Source organism: Salmo salar, chromosome ssa17, assembly GCF_905237065.1.
Source record: "Salmo salar chromosome ssa17, Ssal_v3.1, whole genome shotgun sequence".
Taxonomy (NCBI): domain Eukaryota; kingdom Metazoa; phylum Chordata; class Actinopteri; order Salmoniformes; family Salmonidae; genus Salmo; species Salmo salar.
Genome location: NC_059458.1, coordinates 56,699,822 through 56,709,821, shown reverse-complemented (window position 1 = coordinate 56,709,821; position 10,000 = coordinate 56,699,822). Strand labels below are relative to the sequence as shown.

Sequence of the window (10,000 nt, the reverse complement as noted above, 5' to 3'; positions counted from 1 at the left end):
TATGACTCCAGTCTTATGAGAGTGAACAATAAGTAGCACTTTAGTGATTCTATTCTCTGCTCAAGGTCTCTCCTCCAGAACAAAAGAGCATCACTATGGTAACCTAACACTGTCATCGAACAGAAAACAGAAGCACCAGCTTAGTCAGGTAGCAGTGGTTCTCAAACCTCTCCTCGGAGACCCCCAGCCATTCCGTGTATTTCAACTATTCCAGAGCACACCTGTTTGAACTCGTCAACTAATTATCAAGCCCTTCACTAGGTGAACCAGCTGAGTTAGTTCACAGATCACAGATCACACGTCTGAGGGTCTCTGAGGGGAGGTTTGAGCACCACTGAGTTAGGGCGATATCCTTGGACCTAAAACACAACAACATTGCAATCTCACAATAGAAAGGTTTAACTCTATGTATTAAGGCAAATAAAACCATCAGCATGGTGCTGGTCTCACCTGGAGCTGTAGTTGACCGAGGCCTGGGGTTGCCGCGGCAGCAGCTGCTGCCATGGTAGTAGGGACCAGCTGGAGAGGGTAAGGGTCACCTGGACAGAGGAAAAGAAAAAATACACGTCAGCTATCACTCCTTCCTCTCTTCCTTCACTTCCTCCTTTCTTTTCCTGTTCAGTGCCTCCCTACAATTTATGTTGGACAACAGACTGTGCCTCTCTCCCTCTTCCTTTCCCCTCCCTCTCTTTTTCTCTCTATCCTCTGTCCTCACCCTCTCAACACCTTCACACTCTTCTATGTGCACTCCCACAGCCCTTTCTCCATAACATGGCCCCACCTCCTCTCTACCTCCTTTTCTCTTTCTACACCGAGACATCTTTGACACTCCCGTGTGTGACCTCTCTCCTTTCACTTCCTCCCTGTCCTCTATTTAGGCCAAATGATCCCCCATCCCTTCTCTCTCTCTGCCCCTCTACCTTCAGTCCAGATAGACCCTTTACTCTTCTCTCCCCTTGTTCTACATTCTATCCCTCCATCTGCCTCCCCTCCCTCCCTCCTTCCCTTCCTCCCTCTCCACCTCCATCCCTCCGTCTGAGCTCCCTCCCTTTCTCCGGTCCGTTCTAAAGCCCTCCTTTGTCCTGTATCTGGTGCGTCCTAATGAAAGGCTGATTGTGTGGCCTCTCTCTAATACCTCCTGACAAAGACTCTGAAGGTGTTCAAAGATAAAGATGCCCTGGACGTAATTAAGCCAGCGAGGGTGACGTCATCGTTGTAGCACTCTTTCTATTCTCTCTCTTTCTTTTCCTCTCTCTGTTTCTGTTCTCTCCGTCTGCACCCTCTTTCTGCAATCGCTCTTTGTTTATGCACTCTCTCTCTATGCTTGTTCTTGTTCTCTCACTTTTTCTGTCTTCCCCCCCCGTCCTCGTCTCAGTAGGCCATGTTGGCAGTAAGTGAAGTGTGATGAATCAGGAATGGAGAGAATAGGAAATAAAAAAGAAGGGAGCAGGTTATTAGCACCCAGCTGCAGATAGCTAGGCCTGTGTAATTACTATGGGAGGGAAAGGTCAGGGCTGGGGGCAGAAAGGAGGGATGGAAGGAGAAGACACGTGGGAGGAGGGATGGAGGGAGAAAATGGGTGAGGAGGGATGGAAGGAGAATTCAGGTGGGAAGAGTGATGAAGGGAGAAGACAGGGGAAGGAGGGATAGAGGGAGAAGATAGGAGGGATAAGGGGAGAAGATAGGAGAGAGGAGGGATAGAGGGAGAAGATAGGAGAGAGGAGGGATAGAGGGAGAAGATAGGAGAGAGGAGGGGTAGAGGGAGAAGATAGGAGAGAGGAGGGGTAGAGGGAGAAGATAGGAGAGAGGAGGGATAGAGGGAGAAGATAGGAGAGAGGAGGGATAGAGGGAGAAGATAGGAGACAGGAGGGATAGAGGGAGAAGATAGGAGAGGGGAGGGATAGAGGGAGAAGATAGGAGAGAGGAGGGACAGAGGGAGAAGATAGGAGGGATAGAGGGAGAATATAGGAGGGAGAGAGGGAGAAGATAGGAGGGAGGAGGGATAGAGGGAGAAGACAGGGGAGGAGGGATAGAGGGAGAAGATAGGAGGGAGGAGGGATAGAGGGAGAAGATAGGAGGGAAGAGGGAGAAGACAGGGGGAGGAGGGATATAGGGAGAAGATAGGAGGGAGGAGGGATAGAGGGAGAAGATAGGAGGGATAGAGGGAGAAGACAGGGGAGGAGGGATAGAGGGAGAAGATAGGAGGGATAGAGGGAGAACATAGGAGAGAGGAGGGATAGAGGGAGAAGATAGGAGGGAGGAGGGATAGAGGGAGAAGATAGGAGGGATAGAGGGAGAAGATAGGAGGGAGGAGGGATAGAGGGAGAAGATAGGAGGGATAGAGGGAGAAGACAGGGGGAGGAGGGATAGAGGGAGAAGATAGGAGGGAGGAGGGATAGAGGGAGAAGATAGGAGGGATAGAGGGAGAAGACAGGGGGAGGAGGGATAGAGGGAGAAGATAGGAGGGATAGAGGGAGAAGACAGGGGAGGAGGGATAGAGGGAGAAGATAGGAGGGATAGAGGGAGAACATAGGCGAGAGGAGGGATAGAGGGAGAAGATAGGAGGGAGGAGGGATAGAGGGAGAAGATAGGAGGGATAGAGGGAGAAGATAGGAGGGAGGAGGGATAGAGGGAGAAGATAGGAGGGATAGAGGGAGAAGACAGGGGAGGAGGGATAGAGGGAGAAGATAGGAGGGAGGAGGGATAGAGGGAGAAGATAGGAGGGAGAAGGGATAGAGGGAGAAGATAGGAGGGAGGAGGATAGAGGGAGAAGACAGGGGAGGAGGGACAGAGGGAGAAGATAGGAGGGATAGAGGGAGAATATAGGAGGGAGAGAGGGAGAAGATAGGAGGGAGGAGGGATAGAGGGAGAATATAGGAGGGAGAGAGGGAGAAGATAGGAGGGAGGAGGGATAGAGGGAGAAGATAGGAGGGAAGAGGGAGAAGACAGAGGGAGGAGGGATAGAGGGAGAAGATAGGAGGGAGGAGGGATAGAGGGAGAAGATAGGAGGGAAGAGGGAGAAGACAGGGGGAGGAGGGATATAGGGAGAAGATAGGAGGGAGGAGGGATAGAGGGAGAAGATAGGAGGGATAGAGGGAGAAGACAGGGGAGGAGGGATAGAGGGAGAAGATAGGAGGGATAGAGGGAGAACATAGGAGATAGGAGGGATAGAGGGAGAAGATAGGAGGGAGGAGGGATAGAGGGAGAAGATAGGAGGGATAGAGGGAGAAGATAGGAGGGAGGAGGGATAGAGGGAGAAGATAGGAGGGATAGAGGGAGAAGACAGGGGAGGAGGGATAGAGGGAGAAGATAGGAGGGAGGAGGGATAGAGGGAGAAGATAGGAGGGAGAAGGGATAGAGGGAGAAGATAGGAGGGAGGAGGATAGAGGGAGAAGACAGGGGAGGAGGGACAGAGGGAGAAGATAGGAGGGATAGAGGGAGAACATAGGAGGGAGAGAGGGAGAAGATAGGAGGGAGGAGGGATAGAGGGAGAAGATAGGAGGGAAGAGGGAGAAGACAGAGGGAGGAGGGATAGAGGGAGAAGATAGGAGGGAGGAGGGATAGAGGGAGAAGATAGGAGGGATAGAGGGAGAAGACAGGGGGAGGAGGGATAGAGGGAGAAGATAGGAGGGATAGAGGGAGAAGACAGGGGAGGAGGGATAGAGGGAGAAGATAGGAGGGAGGAGGGATAGAGGGAGAAGATAGGAGGGATAGAGGGAGAACATAGGAGAGAGGAGGGATAGAGGGAGAAGATAGGAGGGAGGAGGGATAGAGGGAGAAGATTAGAGGGAGAAGATAGGAGGGAGGAGGGATAGAGGGAGAAGATAGGAGGGATAGAGGGAGAAGACAGGGGGAGGAGGGATAGAGGGAGAAGATAGGAGGGAGGAGGGATAGAGGGAGAAGATAGGAGGGAGAAGGGATAGAGGGAGAAGATAGGAGGGAGGAGGAATAGAGGGAGAATACAGAGGGGAGGAAGGATAGAGGGAGAAGATAGGAGGGAGGAGGGATAGAGGGAGAAGACAGATGGGAAGAGGGATAGAGGGAGAAGATAGGAGGGATAGAGGGAGAATATAGGAGGGAGAGAGGGAGAAGATAGGAGGGATAGAGGGAGAAGATAGGAGGGAAGAGGGAGAAGACAGGGGAGGAGGGATAGAGGGAGAAGATAGGAGGGAGGAGGGATAGAGGGAGAAGATAGGAGGGATAGAGGGAGAAGACAGGGGGAGGAGGGATAGAGGGAGAAGATAGGAGGGATAGAGGGAGAAGACAGGGGGAGGAGGGATAGAGGGAGAAGATAGGAGGGATAGAGGGAGAACCGAGGAGAGAGGAGGGATAGAGGGAGAAGATAGGAGGGAGGAGGGATAGAGGGAGAAGATAGGAGGGATAGAGGGAGAAGATAGGAGGGAGGAGGGATAGAGGGAGAAGATAGGAGGGATAGAGGGAGAAGACAGGGGAGGAGGGATAGAGGGAGAAGATAGGAGGGAGGAGGGATAGAGGGAGAAGATAGGAGGGAGAAGGGATAGAGGGAGAAGATAGGAGGGAGGAGGAATAGAGGGAGAATACAGAGGGGAGGAAGGATAGAGGGAGAAGATAGGAGGGAGGAGGGATAGAGGGAGAAGACAGAGGGGAAGAGGGATAGAGGGAGAAGATAGGAGGGAGGAAGGATAGAGGGAGAAGACAGGGAGGAGGGATAGAGGGAGAAGATAGGAGGGAGGAGGATAGAGGGAGAAGACAGGGGAGGAGGGACAGAGGGAGAAGATAGGAGGGAGGAGGGATAGAGGGAGAAGATAGGAGGGATAGAGGGAGAACATAGGAGAGAGGAGGGATAGAGGGAGAAGATAGGAGGGAGGAGGGATAGAGGGAGAAGATAGGAGGGATAGAGGGAGAAGATAGGAGGGAGGAGGGATAGAGGGAGAAGATAGGAGGGATAGAGGGAGAAGACAGGGGGAGGAGGGATAGAGGGAGAAGATAGGAGGGATAGAGGGAGAACATAGGAGAGAGGAGGGATAGAGGGAGAAGATAGGAGGGAGGAGGGATAGAGGGAGAAGATAGGAGGGATAGAGGGAGAAGATAGGAGGGAGGAGGGATAGAGGGAGAAGATAGGAGGGATAGAGGGAGAAGACAGGGGAGGAGGGATAGAGGGAGAAGATAGGAGGGAGGAGGGATAGAGGGAGAAGATAGGAGGGAGAAGGGATAGAGGGAGAAGATAGGAGGGAGGAGGAATAGAGGGAGAATACAGAGGGGAGGAAGGATAGAGGGAGAAGATAGGAGGGAGGAGGGATAGAGGGAGAAGACAGAGGGGAAGAGGGATAGAGGGAGAAGATAGGAGGGAGGAAGGATAGAGGGAGAAGACAGGGAGGAGGGATAGAGGGAGAAGATAGGAGGGAGGAGGATAGAGGGAGAAGACAGGGGAGGAGGGACAGAGGGAGAAGATAGGAGGGAGGAGGGATAGAGGGAGAAGATAGGAGGGATAGAGGGAGAAGACAGGGGGAGGAGGGATAGAGGGATAAGATAGGAGGGAGGAGGGATAGAGGGAGAAGATAGGAGGGAAGAGGGATAGAGGGAGAAGAATGGAGGGAGCAGGGATAGAGGGAGACGATAGGAGGGAGGAGGAATGGAGGGAGAAGACAGGAGGGAGGAGGGATAGAGGGAGAAGAGAGGAGGAGGGGTAGAGGGAGAAGACAGAGAGGAGGAGGGATAGAGGGAGAAGACAGGAGGGAGGAGGGATAGAGGGAGAAGAGAGGAGGAGGGGTAGAGGGAGAAGACAGAGAGGAGGAGGGATAGAGGGAGAAGACAGAGAGGAGGAGGGGTAGAGGGAGAAGACAGAGAGGAGGAGGGATAGAGGGAGAAGACAGAGATGAGGAGGGGTAGAGGGAGAAGACAGAGAGGAGGAGGGATAGAGGGAGAAGACAGAGAGGAGGAGTGATAGAGGGAGAAGACAGAGAGGAGGAGGGATAGAGGGAGAAGACAGAGAGGAGGAGGGATAGAGGGAGAACATGAGGACCGAAAGATGACAGATTTCATTAAGCCACCAGTGTTCTTATTCTCCTCAGTATGAGAGTGTGTGTTATTTGTGTAAACAGAACATCAGAGAGTGAAAGACACTTGTGTTTTGATAAATGGATGTATTTACTTCCTTAAAGGGCGTATCTATTCAAATGAATGCCATGGCAGTGGAATATTACTGCCACTAGGCATAGACAGTCAGATATAAACAGTGACACTAATACACCACAATGTTCTCAGGGTATGACCCTGCATATCTGACTGGGTCCCAGAGTGACTTCGTCACAATGCTATATCAGGACAATACACTGGGTCTCTCCGCTCTGGCCATGGCACTAGTGTGTGTGTGTGTGTGTGTGTGTGTGTGTGTGTGTGTGTGTGTGTGTGTGTGTGTGTGTGTGTGTGTGTGTGTGTGTGTGTGTGTGTGTGTGTGTGTGTGTGTGTGTGTGTGTGGTGTGTGCCTGGCTTTGTAACAATCAGTCCTGACCCAGGACCCGGTCTCAATAAGCAGTATTTCAGACTTCAGCATTCAGCCTCTCCAAAACATTTTTCCCATACAACTCTGGGACACAAAAAATGCCAGGGTTCAAGTAGCATTTTTTAGAGGGATCCTTATTTCAGTGGATGTGTATTCTGGTAGATAGGGAGCATCCCAAACGGCACCTTATCCCCTACATTGTGCACTACCGATGCGGCTCTGGTCAAAAGTAGTGCACTATGCAGGGAATAGGGTGCCATTTTGGCCCCAGACATTTTTGCCTCCTGCTCCTTAAACAAACAACGGAGAGGCAGATATTCATGCTCCTCGTGGGGACGGCTGTAACAAAAGAGAGAAATAAAGAAAGCAAACATGTTGCTCTTGGCCAGAGAGATGCATCTCCCTAGACTACTGGGCAGGACTGAGAGTTCTCACAGAGAGAGAGAAAGAGAGAGAAAGAGAGAGAAAGAGAGAGAGAGAGAGAGAGAGAGAGAGAGAGAGAGAGAGAGAGAGAGAGAGAGAGAGAGACAGAGGCAGAGAGAGAGAGAGAGAGAGAGAGAGAGAGAGAGAGAGAGAGAGAGAGAGAGAGAGAGAGAGAGAGAGAGAGAGAGAGAGAGAGAGAGAGAGAGAGAGAGAGAGAGATATGGATGGATGGATAGGGACAAGAGTAGAGGCCACACTGGGCAAATTGTGTATTTTGTGTGTGTGTGTGTGTGTGTGTGTGTGTGTGTGTGTGTGTGTGTGTGTGTGTGTGTGTGTGTGTGTGTGTGTGTGTGTGTGTGTGTGTGTGTGTGTGTGTGTGTGTGTGTGTGTGTGTGTGTGTGTGTGTGTGTGTGTTCTGTCTACAGTGTGTGGTGTTCTCAATCCTGGTCCTGGGGAAGATAAAGATGCCCTGGATGTAATTAAGCCAGCGAGGTCGACGTCATCGTCGCAGCACTCTTTCTGTTCTGTCTCTTTCCATTCTCTCTCTTTCTTTTTCTTTCTCTGTTCTATCCGCCTGCACCCTCCTGCAATCGCTCTTTGCCTATGCACTCTCCCAAAGGGGGGCACATTCTTGTTTTTGCCCTAGCACCACACACCTGATTCGAATCATCCAAGCCTGACGATGAGTTGATGATTTGAATCAGGTGTGTAGTGCTAGGGCAAAAACAAGAAAGTGCCCCCCTTTGGGTCCCCGGGACCAGGATTGAGAACCACTGGGGTGCAGTATGTACCATGTACTATGTGTATGTATGAAGTGTGTGTGATGGCAGTGAAGTGTACTACTAGTGTGCATAGCATATAACCCATGTACAAGTCTAACTTTCAAAAGTCAACAAGTGTTGATGTTTCAGAAGGACAGCAGTACTCTCTGTCATTCAGAGCAACACCATTCTCCTTGGCTCAGGCAGAGAAAAGACAGTAATATTCCTCCAAGACAGCGGGGGTCTTTAAGTGGGCAGTGGGCGGTGGGTGGTGGGCGAGGACTGGCACATCACGGCATTAATTGAAACTGGAAGGAGACTTGTTTAGGAAGCTGTTAGTTTCTGGGGGAGGAGCTGGACCTTAGAGAGACCAGTCTGTCTGTCTGTAGGGGGAGGCGAGCGCGAGGATTGTTGGACAGGCGTGTGTGAGGCGTGTTGGATGCATGTTCTGGCGGGGGCCCGTGTTAATGTGAGGGAACCTGGGGCAGGTCACTCTACCCCCTGGCGTGTTCCTACGGTATTCGGAATGTCGTTCCTGGCACACGCGTGTTGCTTCTCGCGGTAAACAACACATTGCCTCACAGCCGGACTGCCGCGGCCAATAACAAGTCCCACAGGATGAGGCTTTTTTGGTTGCTTTGAAAAAAATATTTTCTGGAAAATTGAAAATGGAGACAAAAGGATGAGCCAAGTGAAGGAATGAGCCAACAGACAAGAGAGAGAGAGAGAGAGAGAGAGAGAGAGAGAGAGAGAGAGAGAGAGAGAGAGAGAGAGAGAGAGAGAGAGAGAGAGAGAGAGAGAGAGAGAGAGAGAGAGGGTCCCTGTCTCTGTAGAAAATACACATGTTGTGGCGTGGCAACAACCCCACTGACATGTCCCAATCTAGGCCCACAGAGAATAGTCAGTTTGAGGAGACTGTTAGTACTTACTGCAGCCTGGTTTGTAGTTGAACCCAGGGGGCAGCAGGAAGCCTTGCTGGGCAGCGGCGACAGCCAGAGTCCTCTGGTCTGGAGGGAACACTGGGATCATCAACGGAGGCAGCTGCCCCTGGACCTGCTGAGAGACGGGTGGAGGGGGAGGAGGAGAGGAGGATAGGAGAGGGAAGGAGGAGCGGAGAGGAGGAGGAGAGGGGGAGGAGGAGAGAGCGATAGAGAGAGATCAGTTTACTGAGCATATGGATGTATGTATCTGACTGGGGTGGGGAAGGTATGTGAGCGACCAGTCCAGGTGTAGTCAGATATTGATCTTGGGTAGCGAGGGGGAACAGAGCAGACAGAAGCAGAAGGCTGCTCTATCTGTATCAATGTAGGCCAGCTTGGGGTATTGTCTGTTCCTCACAGAGGGGGTATCAGGTCCGTGTCTGTGACCTTTAACCTCTAGACACAATCACAGCTCAGCGTAGCGAGGTCAGGTAAGGTCATCTGGCCATGAACAAGATTAGAAGGAAGAAACTGAAGAATGCTGACACACAGACACACACATGTGCAGCTATATACACACACGGACACACACAGGGACAGAAGAGTGCACACACACACACACACACACACACCCCTCCCGCCGCACACCCCTATCCAACACGCAAGTACGTACTCTCTCCTCTCCTCTTGAGCACCTGAGTCTGATACAGAGCTGTGTATATGAGCTGAGACAGGTCAGAGTCAGGGAGTCCTGTCCTGTTGATTACTGAGACAACGAGGGAGTCACGAGGAAGAATCACTGCTAAACTCTCATAACAGCTGGCCTGGCTTCTTCCGTCCCCAAGGAGAGAGGAGCGAGGAGAGAGGAGCACTCTGAGTCGGCAGCACACCATCCCTCTTCACAAGGTTTCCAGAACTCAGAGAAAAAATACAAACTCAGTGACTTTGGCAAGAGGAAGAGTCTGAGTGTTCGGCACAGAGAGAGAAGTAGGAGACAGATGGTGGAAGCCGAAGACTGTGTGTTTGTGTGTGTTTGTGTGTGAGCGAGTGTGTACGTGTGCGTGTTCAGCTGAAGACTGCTCTGCCAAAAACAACACAAAGACACTGAGGAGCGACATGACGGACAGAAGAGATGTGGAGAGACATGGGAGAGATAGTCCGCAGTATGAGTTAGATAGATGGATTGAAGATACCAAACCCAGGTGGGCCTTATAGTTTCATAACCAACGGTTGAATGAAATATAATTCAAACCCAAGGAACAAAAGGAATAAGCTATTACCTGTAGAAACAAATATCTGCAATATTATAAAACATTCAATGACATCATCCTCTTATGTCACCGCAGGATGACGGACAGGTAGGTGAGTTAAATGGATGATGGGATCAAGTATTTCCTCCGTCTCGTTCCTTCCCC

At 51.3% G+C, this 10,000-nt stretch overlaps 1 protein-coding gene across 14 annotated transcripts in view; it reads right to left on the bottom strand.

The window, feature by feature from the left end:
- The window catches only part of LOC106576150 (transcription factor SOX-5), a 383,455-nt gene that overhangs the window by 39,738 nt on the left and 333,717 nt on the right, over nucleotides 1-10,000 (bottom strand). For 10 of the 14 annotated variants that reach the window (XM_045699762.1, XM_045699759.1, XM_045699761.1 and 7 more), the window contains 2 exons: nucleotides 8,595-8,721; nucleotides 451-539 (listed from right to left, as the gene is read on the bottom strand). In XM_045699762.1, coding sequence (XP_045555718.1) covers nucleotides 451-539; nucleotides 8,595-8,721 — 216 coding nt within the window. The remainder of the gene's footprint in view (nucleotides 1-450; nucleotides 540-8,594; nucleotides 8,722-10,000) is intronic. The other 4 variants (XM_045699760.1, XM_045699767.1, XM_045699770.1 and 1 more) reach the window with 1 other exon arrangement.